Source organism: Gekko japonicus, unplaced genomic scaffold (genome assembly GCF_001447785.1).
Source record: "Gekko japonicus isolate JY-2015 unplaced genomic scaffold, Gekko_japonicus_V1.1 scaffold992, whole genome shotgun sequence".
Taxonomy (NCBI): domain Eukaryota; kingdom Metazoa; phylum Chordata; class Lepidosauria; order Squamata; family Gekkonidae; genus Gekko; species Gekko japonicus.
This window is the reverse complement of record NW_015173704.1, coordinates 628,665-643,803: the sequence shown is the minus strand read 5'-3', so window position 1 is coordinate 643,803 and position 15,139 is coordinate 628,665. Positions and strand designations below refer to the sequence as shown.

Here is a 15,139-nt window from a genome sequence, read left to right as displayed (position 1 = left end):
CAACACTCTGTGTCACACAGTGGCCAGAAATACCAGTGCCATCAGGAGGTCCAGCAGTGGGGCCAGGACATTTGAAGCCCTCCCACTGTTGACCCCCCCCAAGCACCAAGAAGACAGAGCATCACTTGCCCCAGAGCCCCTATCTATACCTTGTGGCTAATAGCCACTGATGGACCTCTGCTCCATATGTTTATCTAATTCCCTTTTGAAGCCGTCCATGCTTGTAGCCGCCACCACTTCCTGTGGCAGTGAATTCCATGTGTTAATCACTCTTTGGGTGAAGAAGTACTTCCTTTTATCCATTCTAACCCGACTGCTCAGCAATTTCATGGAGTGCCCACGAGTTCTTGTCTTGTGAGGAAGGGAGAAAAGGACTTCTTTCTCAACCTGCTCTTTCCCATGCATAATCTTATAAACCTCAATCATGTCACCCCTCAGTCGTCTTTTCTCCAAGCTAAAGAGCCCTAAGCGCTTTAACCTTTCCTCATAGGGAAAGTGTTCCAACCCTTTTGTCATTCGAGTTGTCCTTTTCTGCACTTTTCCCAAAGCTATAATATCCTTTTTAAGGTGTGGTGACCAGAACTGCACACAGTATTCCAAATGAGGTTGCACCATTGATTTATATAGGGGCATTATGATATTGGCTGATCTGTTCTCAATACCCTTCCTAATAATCCCCAGCATAGCATTGGCCTTTTTTATTGCAGTCGCACACACTGTCTCGACATTTTCAGTGAGTTATCAACTACGACTCCAAGATCTCTCTCTTGATCAGTCTCTGCCAGTTCGGACCCCATCAACGTGTATTTATAATTAGGATTTTTGGCTCCAATGCGCATCACTTTACACTTGGCCAGATTGAACCCCATCTGCCATGTTGACGCACACTCACCCATCTTTGACAATTGAACCCCATCTGCCATGTTGACGCCCACTCACCCATCTTTGACAGATCCCTTTGGAGTGCCTCACAATCCTCCCTGGTTCTCACCATCCTGAACAACTTGGTGTCATCCGCAAATTTAGCCCCTTCACTGCTTACTCCCAACTCCAAACCATTAATGAACAAGTTGAAAAGCATCAGACCCAGTACTGAGCCCTGTGGTAGCCCACTGCCAGAGGATGTGATGGCATGGCCCTGTTGTTGGCCCTCTAGAGGAACTGCGTGAGACAAGATGCTGGACTAGATGGGCCACTGGTCTGATCCAGCAGGTCTTACGGACTTACAATAGCCTCTCTCAGGACTGGAGGGTACTGCCCTAAATTACGGGATGTGCCCACTCGGCCTGGGACGTCGTTCCCTGTTTGTTGTTGTTGTTGTTCAGTTGCACAGTCGAGTCCGGCTCTCCGCGACCCCATGGACCAGATCACGCCAGGCCTTCCGGTCTTCCGCCGTCCTCTGAAGTTGGCTCAACTTCATGTTCGTTGCATCTATGACACTGTCTGACCATCTCATCCTTTGCAGTCCCTGTCTTCTTTGACCTTCAATCTTTCCCAGCATCAGGGTCTTCTCCTGTGCTCCCTTCTCATTGGGTGGCCAAAGTATTTGAGCTTCAGTTTCATTTAGGATTGACTGATTTGATCTCCTTGCAGTCCAAGGGACTCTCAAGAGTCTTCTCCAGCACCATAGTTCAAAAGAATCTATTCTTCGGCGCTCGGCCTTCCTTATAGTCCAACTCCCGCAGCCATACATGACTACTGGGAATACCATTGCTTTGACCATGCGGACTTTTGTTGGCAGGGTGACGTCTCTACTTTTTATCATGCTGTTTAGGTTCGCCATCGCTTTCCTCCCAAGGGCCAGGCGTCTTTTAATTTCATGGCTGCTGTCACAGTCTGCGGTGATCTGGGATCCCAGGAACGTGAAGTCTGTCACTACTTCCACGACTTCCCCTTCTATTTGCCAAGGAGTGATGGGGCCGGATGCCATGATCTTAGTTTTTTTAATGTTGAGCTTCAAGCCCACTTTTGCGCTCTCCTCTTTTACCCTGAGCAAGGGGCTCTTTAGGTCCTCTTCACTTTCTGCCATTAGAGTGGTATCGTCTGCATATCTGAGGTTGGTGATCTTTTCCCCAGCAATCTTAATTCCCGCTTGTGATTCATCCCGGCCAGCATTTCGCATGATGTACTCTGCATATAGATTAAATAAGCAAGGTTCCCCATAATCAATAGCTTAACGACGCCTCCTTAAGGAAGCTGGGTCACACAGGCGCATCTTCTCCCCATATCGAATCCTTAGTATCTTTCAACACACAGTTCCCGGTGATCTAAAAAGAGGCTGAAGGATCTGTTCGGACCGGTTCCCTATCGTCATAAGCCAGCAATCTGTGGAGGAAACGCCAGACGGATGAAAGGAAGGCTGGGAGAAATTGCTCACGCTTATCTCTTGAGATGCTAATGGAGATATTGTTTTCCCCACTCGCCAGAGGTTAGAGAAGGCCACCAGATCACCGCCAAGGTCTGCTGGGGCATGCAGACGGCATTCCGCGTAACAAACACAGAGATGGGTGTTGCCACTCCGGCACCTGTTTTGCATGGAATTAATCGCTGGATTATGGAGAAAGCAAGAGAGTACCAGAAAAACATCTACTTCTGCTTCACTGACTATGCTGAGGAAAGCGATGGCGAACCTCAACAGCATGATAAAAAGTAGAGACATCACCCTGCCAACAAAAATACGCATGGTCCAAGCAATGGTATTCCCAGTAGTCATGTATGGTTGCGAGAGTTGGACTATAAGGAAGGCCGAGCGCCGAAGAATAGATTCTTTTGAACTATGGTGCTGGAGAAGACTCTTGAGAGTCCCTTGGACTGCAAGAAGATCAAATCAGTCAATCCTCAAAGAAATCAACCCTGACTGTTCCCTGGAAGGCCAGATAATGAAACTGAAGCTCAAATACTTTGGCCACCCAATGAGAAGGGAGCACTCCCTGGAGAAGACCCTGATGCTGGGAAAGACTGAAGGTCAAAGAAGACGGGGACGGCAAAGGATGAGATGGTTAGACAGTGTCATCGATGCAACGAACATGAAATTGAGTGAACTTCAGAGGACGGCGGAAGACAGGAGGGCCTGGCGGGAGCTGGTCCATGGGGTCGTGAAGAGTCGGACTCGACTGTGCGACTGAACAACAACAATTGATGCGTCGTTCCCGGGTTGACCTGGACAGCCCAGATCTCAGCACCTAAGCAGGGGCAGCCCAGATTAGAACTTGGATGGGAGACCCATTAAAAGAAGTCCAGGGTTGCTACGCAGAGGCAGGCAGTGGCAAACCCACCTCTGCTTGTCTCCTGCCTTGACCTGGATTGCCCAGGCTAGCCTGATCTGAGCAGATCTCGGAAGCTAAGCAGGGTCAGCCCAGGTTAGTACTTCAGTGGGAGACCAGCTAGGACGTTCGGGGTCGCTATGCTGAGGCAGGCAGTGGCAAGTGACCTCTGATCTTCTCTTTCCTTTACCTGGATGGCGCAGGATGGCCCGATCTCGTCAGACCTCAGTAGCTAAGCAGGGTCGGGCCTGGCTAGCATTTTGAATAATAGAATCATAGGGTTGGAAGGGACCTCAGAGGTCATCTAGTCCAACCCCCCTGCACAATTCACAAATACCTCCTCCCCACAAACCACCAGTGACCCCCTGCTCCATGCCCAGAAGATTCCCCACGCCTTCACATGCAGCTGCTGGTGTGACCTTGGGCCAGTCATAAGTTCTTCCAGAGCTGTTCTCTCAAGGGCAGTTCTCGAGAGAGCTCTGTCAGCCCCACCTACCTCACTGGGTGTCTGTCGTGGGGAAGGGAAGGAAAGGGAAAGGGATTGTAAGCCACTCTGAGACTCCTTTGGGTAGTGGAGGGCGGGGTATAAACCCAGTTTCCTCCTCCTCCTCCTCTTCTTCTTCCACTTCTTCTTCCTCTGCTTCCTCCTCCTCCTCCTCCTCCTCTTCTTCTCCTCCTCCTCCTCCACACACACACACATCCCAGCAAGAGGGCACACTAATAAAGGTAGGAGGGTGGAAATTGGGAAGTGTTTGGGGAAGGGGGCCACGACCTGAGACGCTGGGCTTGGGGTCCGGAGAGGTCTGAGGAGACGGCTATTCAAGGAGAAAAAGCCTGCCACACAGTTGCAGGGGTGTTCGGGCAGAGGGAAAGCTGGCACGCTTCTCGCTGCCCTGGGATGGTCTTTTTATGGGCGAGAGCGTGTCCAGAAGAGGGCAACCAGGATGGCGAGAGGGTTGGAATCCAAGTCTTACAAGGAAAGGCTGAAAGAGTTGGGTCTGTTTAGCCTGGGAAAGAGAAGGCTTAGAGGGGACAGGATTGCAGTCTTCAAGTATCTGAAGGGCTGTCATGTAGAAGATGGAGCGGATCTGTTCTCTCTTGCTCCGGATTGCAAGTCTAGATCGAATGGGTGGGAATTACAAGCAATGTTCCCTCTAAGCTGAGTTAGTGTGAGCTAGCTCACAGTTTTTTAGCCTCTGGCTCACAGATTTTTGCCTTAGCTCAGGAAGGATGGCTCCAGAGCAAACTAATTTATGCAGTAGCCCAGTCGCTTGCTCACAACTGTAAGGCCAGTAGCTCGCAAAGTAGAATTTTTGCTCACAGCACTCCACAGCTTAGAGGGAGCATTGATTACAAGGGAGTCGTTACCGGCTAAATATCAGGAGAAGCTTCCTGACTGTAAGAGTGGTTGAGCAGTGGGACAGTCTGCCTCGGGAAGGGGTGGATGCTCCTTTGCGGGACGTTTTCAAGTGGAGGCTGGACGACCATCTTTCGGGTATGTTGTAGGGCTATCTTTCAGCTATGCCTCCTGCAGAGTGCAGGGGGTTGGACTAGATGACCTGCAAGGTCCCTTCCAACTCTCACATTCTATGATTCTATGATAGATGGACATGGGAACCCACTTTCCTAGGAAGAAGAAGAAGCAGAAGAAGAAGAGGAGGAGGAGGAGATTGGATTTATACCCCGCCCTTCCCTCGGAGTCTCAGAGCGGCTTACAAACTCTTTTCCCTTCCCCTCCCCACAACAGACACCCTGTGAGGTAGGCAGGGCTGAGAGAGCTCTTTCCAGAACTGCCCTTGAGAGAACAGCTCTGACAGAACTATGGCTCGCCCAAGGTCATCCAGCAGCTGCAAGTGGAGGAACGAGATTGGTCCAGGATGAAAACATTTGAATCTCACTGGCTGATTTCAAGTTAACGGCTATCAAACTTTGGCTGGGAAAAGCGGTAAAAATTCCTCGATTGGGCTCTTGTGAGCCAAATCTGCCTGGGCACAAAAAAGGCTGGGTGAGGCGGCGTGATTAACATACTTTAATTAAGTTGAAGTGAGCCGGATCTGCATCGACACAAAAGTTTCGGTGAGTCAAGAGAGTTCCCGGAACAGGATGGAGCATAAATTAATGGCTCGAGCACCCTTCTCGATTGAGCAAAAAAGGGGAGAGATGAACCGGGCATTGATTAATTAAGTAGCAACTTCCTTGGGCTGGGCAGACGCCTCTAGGATATGACGGGACGTTCCAGTGTTGAAAAGTCTCTTGTGATTGAGAATGAGGTGAAGTCTCTGTATCTGAGGAAGTGTGCCATGCACACGAAAGCTGATACCGTGGATAAGACTTTGCTGGTCTTAAAGGTGCCGTTGGACTCAAACTTTGTGAGGTCACGTTGTTTCCGAGAACCCTGAGCTGGGAGAGATCGCACTCAGCCAGTTGGTAATGCCAGCACGCCCTACCTTTCCTGGGCTTTCCTGGCTGTATCCAGGTGCCTTTCTGAGACTCTCCAGGTTTCAGGTCCTTAGGGTCAAGAAGAAGAAGAATGAGGAGAAGAAGAAGAAGAAGAAGAAGAAGAAGAGGAGGAGGAGGAGGAGGAGGTGGAGGAGGAGGAGGCGGAGGCGGAGGAGGAGGAGACTGGATTCATTATCCGAAGGAATCTCAGAGCAGTTTACAATCCTCTTTCCCTCCCCCTCCCCACAACAGACACCCTGTGAGGGAGGTGGGGCCGAGAGAGCTCTTTCGAGGACTGCCCTTGAGAGAACAGCTCTGATAGAACTTGGGACTGACCCAAGGTCACACCAGCAGCTGCATGTGGAGGAGTGGGGGAATCATAGAATCATAGAAAGTTAGAGTTGGAAGGGACCTTGCAGGTCATCTAATCCAACCCCCTGCACTCTGCAGGAGCATAGCCGAAAGATAGCCCTACATACCTACAACATACCCGAAAGATGGTCGTCCAGCCTCTGCTTGAAAACATCCAGCGAAGGAGCATCCACCACCTCCCGAGGCAGACTGTTCCACTGCTCAACCACTCTTACAGTTAGGAAGTTTCTCCTGATATTTAGCCCGGTTCTCCCGGATTAGAGTCCTCACTCCTAACCACTACACCAAACTACACAAAATAAAGGGTGCCTATGAGTATTATTTACTAGGCTTATATACCACCCTCCCTGCGAACGAGCTCAGGGAGCTGAACAAGAAGGTTTCATAAATACCATCTCATCAATACATATAAAGACATAATTACATAAAAACCATTAAATAAAAAATACCGTTCGATCGTTACCCAAAAATCCACGAGGTGCCGTAATATCGTTCTAATCCCCGGGTTACTTTAATTTAACAGTTGGAGGGGAGGGGTAGATGAAACTGGTAGGCTGGTGGTTGTTGGAAAGTATCTCTCCCTATATATAATTGAGTACTGAACATTCTATTTCGCAACATTCTAAATTTGGCCTCCTTAGTGTTAGGCCGGAAAAACTGCCACTCAGAAGACACTGGCTGGGTTGACTGGCTGCTTTGTGCAGTCCCGCCCAGCGTTCCAAGGTTATTTGCATATGGAAGCTGATTGGACTACACTCCATTCCACACCTCAAACTCACACACACACACACCCCCCGCAAGGCAGTTGGGATTTTCAGTTGCTAGTGTATATATACTGGCCACTGTGTGAGACAGGAGTCTGGACTGGATGGACGATCATTCTGATCCTGTGGGGCTCTTCTGATGTTCTTCTCAGGGGAAGGCCTCGGCCTCTCTGCCCTGTTGCTGGCCCTCCAGAGGAACTGTTTGGCCACTGTGTGAGACAGGATGGTGGACTAGATGGACCTTCACTCATCTGATCCAGCAGGGCTCTTCTGATGTCCTTCTCAGGGGAAGGCCTCGGCCTCTCTGCCCTGTTGCTGGCCCTCCAGAGGAACTGGCTGGCCCTTGTGTGAGACAGGATGCTGGACTAGATGGACCCTCACTGGTCTGACCCAGCAGGGCTCTTCTGATGTCCTTCTCAGGGGAAGGCCTCGGCCTCTCTGCCCTGTTGCTGGCCCTCCAGAGGAACTGACTGGCCACTGTGTGAGACGGGAGGCTGGACTAGATGGACCCTCACTGGTCTGACCCAGCAGGGCTCTTCTGAGGTTCTTCTCAGGGGAAGGTCTCGGCCTCTCTGCCCTGCTGTTGGCCCTCCAGAGGAACTGGCTGGCCCCTGTGTGAGACAGGAGACTGGACTAGATGGACCCTCACTGGTCTGACCCAGCAGGGCTCTTCTGAGGTTCTTATCAGGGGAAGGCCTCGGCCTCTCTGCCCTGTTGCTGGCCCTCCAGAGGAACTGGTTGGCCACCGTGCGAGACAGGAGGCTGGACTAAATGGACTATTAGTCTGATCCAGCAGGGGTCTTCTGATGTTCTTCTGGTCTTTTGGAAATAATATGAGTCTCCCTTTTTCTCTCCTCCCCCCTCTAGATGACACAGGGGGCTGTGAATGCGGAACCGGCGGAACTGGACCTGGGTACGCGACGCCTCTGGATGCCATGAAAGGTAAACCCTTATGACTACTGTTGTGTATTGTGTTACTTGTAAGTCCAGAATGCCTGCACTTCAGCCACAAGCTCCATTCAGTCCTGGTATCCTGAAATCTGCAACAGGATTGGTCAGTGTCGGGAGACAGACCAATCAGGACAGTAGTTGACATTCAATGGGATAAATTCCTATTGGTTCCAAGCACTCGTTATTGACTGGATATTATTGTTCTAGGGGGTGTGGTTTTCCTTGGTTCAAATTGTATATATTGGGTCGTTCTGTCTGTGTTGTTGTGTTCTGAGCGGAATGGACAAATCACTTCTGAAAAGAGCTGCCTCAAGTCCTGTACATAATAGCCACCAAGTTCGCTTGAGGCTCAGCCAAAGGGTACTTTCTTGAGACTTAACAGGAGGAAGAGGAAGTAGGGTTGCCAAATAAATTTTTGCCGGGAGTGGGGGGCTCCCGGCCAGCGTCTTAGGCGTGGCCCCGGCCTCAAATGGCGTGGCCCCGCCCCCAGCGTGTGACGTCACTTCCAGGTGACGCACACGCAGGGGTGGGGTTTCCCCCGGGCCCGATTTTCGGGCCGTCGAAAATCGGGCCGTCAAAGCGGGGTATTCCCCGCCCCCCGGGCACATTTGGGAACCCTAAGAGGAAGGCCCAGGCCGCATTCCTGGTGTCACATAGGAAGTGACGTCATCATGCCAGTAGCATATAAACCGAATCTCCTCCTCCTCCTCCTCCTCCTTCTGTAGCAGTTGAAAAGAGCAAGAGTTCAGGAGTACCTTAAAGACCAACAGAATTTGTGGCAGGGGAGGAACTTTCCTGAGTCATGGCTCACTTCTTCAGATAGTTCCAGATGGGTGGCCGTGTTAGTCTGTCTGTAGCAGGAGAAGAGAGCCAGAGTCCAGGAGCACCTCAAAGACTCACGGCTCACTTCTTCAGATAGATCGAGACGGGTAGCCGTGTTAGTCTGTCTGTATCTGTAGAAAAGAGCAAGAGTCCAGCGGCACCTTCAAGACGAACAAAATTCATGGCAGGGGAGGAGCTTTCGCGAGTCACGGCTCACTTCTTCTAATAGATCGAGATGGGGAGCCCTGTTAGTCTGTCTGTAGCAGGAGAAAAGAGCAAGAGTCCAGGAGCACCGTGAAGACTAACAAAATTCGTGGCAGGGGAGGAGCTTTCGTGAGTCACGGCTCACTTCTTCTAATAGATCGAGATGGGGAGCCCTGTTAGTCTGTCTGTAGCAGGAGAAAAGAGCAAGAGTCCAGGAGCACCGTGAAGACTAACAAAATTCGTGGCAGGGGAGGAGCTTTCGTGAGTCACGGCTCACTTCTTCTAATAGATCGAGATGGGGAGCCCTGTTAGTCTGTCTGTAGCAGGAGAAAAGAGCAAGAGTCCAGGAGCACCGTGAAGACGAACAAAATTCGTGGCAGGGGAGGAGCTTTCGTGAGTCACGGCTCACTTCTTCTAATAGATCGAGATGGGGAGCCCTGTTAGTCTGTCTGTAGCAGGAGAAAAGAGCAAGAGTCCAGGAGCACCGTGAAGACTAACAAAATTCGTGGCAGGGGAGGAGCTTTCGTGAGTCACGGCTCACGTCTTCACATACCTACCTAAGGGACCGCCTCGCCCCACATGTTCCCCCAAGGGCACTACGGTCGGGGAATCAACATCTACTGGATGTTCCAGGCCCCCGGTCCATTAGACTTACCATGACCAGGAATAGGGCATTCTCGGTGGCGGCTCCTATCTGGTGGAATGAGCTCCCAGAGGAGATCAGGGCTCTGCGGGACCTAGCACAGTTCCGCAGAGCCTGCAAGACGGAGCTCTTCCGCCAGGCTTTCGAATAGGAGCCGCCGCCACCAGTGTACCACCAACGCACCAGTGTACCATCAACGCCCCATATATGGACATCAGGTTGTGGGCATGTACCATCAACGCCCCATAATCGCTGCATCGTGGGTGAGAACAGGATGTTTAGGGGACGGCCATCTTGCTTTTAGAAATTGTAATTTTGGGAATTGGTTGAGAGGAGCACCAAAAGTGTTTTAATGGTGATGTATTTTTTAATATGTTGTACTGTGTTATTGTTTTATTCGGCGATACGCCTTGTTAGCTGCCCTGAGCCTCCGGGGAGGGCGGGATAAAAATGTAAATAAATAGCATTCAGGTGGGGTCACCATGTCGGTCTGAAGCAGTGGAACAAAGTTGGATTCCAGTGGCACCTTGAAGACCAACAAAGTTTTATGCAAGGTATAACCTTTCGTGTGCACACGTACTTATCTGAAGTATCCGTGCACACGCAAGCTTAGATCAGCCATAAAATTTTGTCGGTCTTAAAGGTGCCCGCTGGACTCGAACTTTGTTCAGATAAGTAGCAGTAAAGACGTGAAAGCTCACGGCGCCCTGCACAAATGTTGTTAGTCTTTAAGTTGCTACTGGACTCTTAGTTAGACGAAACTCATCTTTGTTTGAAAGACGAAACTCATCTTTGTTTGAAAGCACAAACCTGCTCATAGGAGAGAAAGGGCCTTGAGTCGAGGAAGCTCTAGTGGCTTTTCCAAGAGACCCGTTGCTTGATAGCTAAATGTTGTCTTTGCTTTCCAAGGTCCCAGAGAGAGACTCATCTACGTTCCCTGCATCTTAACGGGCACCGGCACCCAAGCCCCCGACTACCTGGCTACGGTGGACGTAGACCCAGAATCTCCGACTTATTGCAAGGTTCGGACCAGAGATCTTTTCGTTTGGGAATCTTTTACTTTGCCGTTCCAGGGCTGGATTAAGAGAGGGTCGAAATGAACACGTCCTGAATTCAGAAACAACCATTCCATTCCATTCATGAAGGAGAGGTTTATCAGTGGCTACTAGCCATGGAGATTAAAGGAAACCTCCACATTCAGGGGCAGTCATCCTTCGAACCTCAGTGTCAGTGGGCAACATCAGGGGAAGGTCTCAGCCTCTATGCTCACAGTTTTTTAGCCTCCGGCTCACACGTTTTTGTCTTAGCTCAGGAAGGATGGCGCCAGAGCAGTGCTCCCTCTCAGCTGAGTTGCTGTGAGCTAGCTCACAGTTTTTTTAGCCTCCAGCTCCCACATTTTAAAAAATAATATATTTATTAAGTTTTTATGCTTAGTAGACACCCCACGGGGAGCTGCGGTGGCTCAAGTGGTTAAGACGCTGAACTGCAGGCTGTGGAAGGTCGGTAGTTCAGCAGTTCGAGACCCGGGTGTGCCGCAAGACGGAGTGAGCTCCCGTCTCTAGTTCCAGCTCCTGCCAACCTAGCAGTTCGAAAGCAAGAAATGGCAAGTAGATAAATAGGTACCACTTTGGTGGGAAGGTAACAGCGTTCCGTGCGCCTCGGTGTTTAGTCATGCCGGCCACATGACCACGGAAACGTCTTCGGACAGTGCTGGCTCTTCGGCTTTGAAACGGAGATGAGCACCGCAACCCTAGAGTCGGATTCGACTGGCTTTCGAGCAAGGGAACCTTTACCTTTACCTAGACACCCCACACCAACACACAAACAACAGCAACAAACATAAACCAACTACAACTATTTTCTCAACACATCACAATGATCAAACAATTTGGTTGTAAATGAGTAAATTATAAATTCTCCCTATTCTCATATTAACCAACTAAAATTTCACATTGCATGACTCAGGATCCTCTCCGTTGGATCTACCAAAATAATTGTCAACTACCATATATACTTTCCTCCCATTACTCCGTCTTCCCATCCATATAGCAGAATACCTAATTAGGAAGCCATCCACTAACTTTCTATTTAAATCACTTGTGGTCAAATATTAACCTTCAATCTAATTTTGAGAAAAGATTATACATTCAGATGGAATATTCACAAAACGATCGCCTACAAAATCTGGCTTATTCACTTATTAATTCTTATTTACAGTGTGATTGTTACTACCTGCTACTCTCATCCCAGACATAAATGCCATAACAAAATTGATTTACAAAACATAATAACAAAAAATACAAATCTTAAATGGTGTGAACCATAATAGAGCTTCTAATGCCTACAATGATTTCCATTCTCAATTAATTTACCTACAGTAGTACATCAGAAACAAAGCTGCAAATAGAAAAGTATCTTCTTACACATATTAAAAAAAACTTCACCGTTTTGTAAAGGTACAACAATGTAATATGCATAAGTATAATGAAACAGTAGACTATAACTTGATTTTTAAGCTGGAACAGCTTTGTTCAACAAGTTATTATAAATTAACTACAAAGAATTAATAAGCTAACATTTACACTAAAGTTTTATTAAAACAAATTACCACAGTAAGTATTAACTTTATAATCAGTTGAATAAATCAGTATCACTTCTGGTTCATAGATTGAGACCAAAATTATAATATATCATTTGTATGAAATTGGGTTCTTATCAGTAAGTCCCACCCGACCTTAGCATGTCATTAGATCCATTTTATGTATTCAGACCAAGATGAGGGAATATATGCCTCATTTTCTAGGAAGGTTAATATTGGAAACCACTTTGCGCTGAATCCCATATTGCAATTTCTCCCAACAGCTTTGTTACACCTCTCTGTGATGCTTTCCATCACGTATTGGTCCCACATCACAACTCTCCATCACACCAGCACTAATTTTGTCTCTCTCTTTTTTTCCTTTTTTTTTTTGTCTCTTATTTTTCCCTAAGGTATTTAACATTTTTAACAGTGTCCAAACCATTAATACTAATACATATTTTAACGGTATGAAAATATTACAAACGAAACTGGTAATATAAAGTTTCTCCTTCTTCTATCCTAAACTTCATATAACATTAGTTCTCATTGACTCCAAAGAATGATACCTGTTCTTAGAATCCAACTCAAAATCCAACTCAAGTTTGGCAATGAGAGCTGTATCACTCTGTCTTCTCTTATAAGTTCACATCCTATTATACTTCTAATCTTTTCCATACATTACAGCCACCTCTTAGGGTTTCAAAGAACAAGAAAATTATTATCTTACAACTAGTAAATGAAAATCATTACAATGACACTGTATTCCATTTCCTTTTTATATGGATTTTTTCCCATTCTCTTCTAAATGTCGTAAGTCTTTGTACTCCTGTAATTTAACTTCGGAATTTTCTCTTCCATATTCCTTTAAATCTACATTCAGTTTTTTGAAAGCTTTGGGTTTCTTTACACCTTTCTTTAATTTTTTCCCTCTTGTTGGCTTCTTCTTTTTTCTCCAAGGAGGGTTTAATACACATTTTTTTGTCACTCCTGGTTTCAAACTTATTTGTTCCTCCAAAACACATTTAGGGATATCCGCCTCCTGTGTCCCATCTTCTGTAAGCAAAGGCTGGATAACATGTAGCTCTCTCTCCTGATCAAGTTCCTGGGCTTCACCCCGCCTTTGCGTTCTTTGTGTTTGTTCTTTATTGTCCTTCACCTCCAAAGAAATACTCTGAGGATTCCTCAAAACATTCTCGCAGGCCAATTTAAATGCTTGCCTTACTTCTTCTATCAAAAATTTCCAAAATTGTTCCAATGTAAGTGCACAGATTTTTGTATCCTGGTCTATCTCCTCATTAACCTCCACCACCTCCATTTCCTCACTCCAACACTCCAACATACGTGTCTTTTCAATTAAGCAAGTTCAAATATATTTCAAGGGTCATTGTATATTAATGATCTTCTGATTGAGCTATAAAGATAGCTTTTAAAGGAATAATAAAACTTTCAGCAAAAACAGTAATTGTCTCTCCCCTAGTAGTCCTCTTCACTCTCTGTTCCCCAGCAGATTTTTACGGCCGTTTTTCCTTAAGAGAGGGAATATCCACAGGGGGTATAGTAATCAAATCTTCTCAATTTCGTCCCGAGTGTGCACACGATAAACTCTTCATTGTAATATGTCGAATATCATTCAAAAAAAAAAAAAAGCTTAAAAATGGCTGGCAGCTGCTACGTAGGAACATGGCGGACATGTCCCTGCTCCTCAAACACTCCCGCTTCAAGGCGTGCCGGTCTCACCCCCGTCTTTGCCGAAGATAAGGGGGACCGGAAAAAGCCTCCTGCCACTTGGTCTCCCTTCGAGAGACCTAGCGGAGCCCACGTGTGAAAGTTGGGCGGCCCGGGAGCTCCCGAAGAGCCGCCCGTCGCAGCGCCGTACTGGAACCGGAACCCCTCCCGGCTCCCACATTTTTGTCTTCGCTCAGGAAGGAGGGCTCCAGAGCAAACTAATTCATGCAGCAGCCAAATTGCTCCCTCACGATTTTAATGCCAGTTGCTCACAAAGTAGAATTTTTGCTCACAAGACTCCACAGCTCAGAGGGAACATTGCTCCAGAGCAAACTAATTTCTGCATCAGCCCAATCGCTCGCTCACAACTTTAATTTGCTTTCAAGACTCCACGGCTTAGAGGGAGCACTGGTTGGGGGGGGGGCGGATTGGAGAGCAGCTAACGTCCCGCCTTCCTCCCCAGGTGATCCACCGCCTAACGATGCCTTACATCGGCGACGAACTCCACCACTCCGGGTGGAACACCTGCAGCAGCTGTTTCGGGGATGTCACCAAGAAGCGGAACAGGCTGATACTTCCCTGCCTCGGCTCCTCTCGCATTTATGTGGTGGACACGGGGACTGACCAGAGGGCTCCCAGGCTCTTCACGGTACGTCTTTATGGATCGACATCTACGCACTATGGACCAACGTCTCCTGGTTGTCCATGGCCCAAGGACCCACGTCTTGCCTCAACCAGGGCCAGGGCCTTTTCCGCCCTGGACCCTGACTGGTGGAACACGCTCCCAGTCGAGATCAGGGCCCTGCGGGATCTTCTTCAATTCCGCAGGGCCTGTGAGACGGAGCTCTTCCGCCAGGCCTTCGGTTGAGGCAGTGGACATCTCTATGTGGCCTCCCCGAGGTGGTTGTCACACATCCAATTAGGAGGAGGAGGAGATTGGATTTATACCCCTTCACTACCCAAAGGTGCCTCAGAGCGGCTTACAAATTCCTTTCCCTCCCCCTCCCCACAACAGGCACCCTGTGAGGTAGGTGGGGCTGAGAGAGCTCTGACAGAAACTGCTCTTTTTTCAAGGACAGCTCTTATCAGAACTGTGGCTTGCCCAGGGTCATCCAGCCAGGTGCAAGTGGAGGAGTGGGGGAATCAAACCCGGCTCTCCCAGATTAGAGTCCGCGCACTTAACCACTACGCCAAAATGGCCATAGAGTCCACCCTCCAAAGCTGCCTTTGCAAAAGAAGAAGTAGAAGAAGAAGAAGAAGAAGAAGAAGAGATTGGATTTATACCCTGCCCTTCACTACCCAAAGGAGTCCCAGAGTGGTTTACAAACTCCTTTCCCTTCCCATACAACAAATACAATCAAAATCAAAGCATTGA

General features: G+C 48.3%; 1 protein-coding gene across 1 annotated transcript in view; it reads left to right on the top strand.

Annotated features, from left to right (window-relative positions):
* The window catches only part of SELENBP1 (selenium binding protein 1), a 35,513-nt gene that overhangs the window by 6,415 nt on the left and 13,959 nt on the right, over positions 1–15,139 (top strand). Inside the window, exons 2-4 of the mRNA XM_015423272.1 lie at positions 7,706–7,780; positions 10,368–10,480; positions 14,228–14,413. Coding sequence (XP_015278758.1) covers positions 7,706–7,780; positions 10,368–10,480; positions 14,228–14,413 — 374 coding nt within the window. The remainder of the gene's footprint in view (positions 1–7,705; positions 7,781–10,367; positions 10,481–14,227; positions 14,414–15,139) is intronic.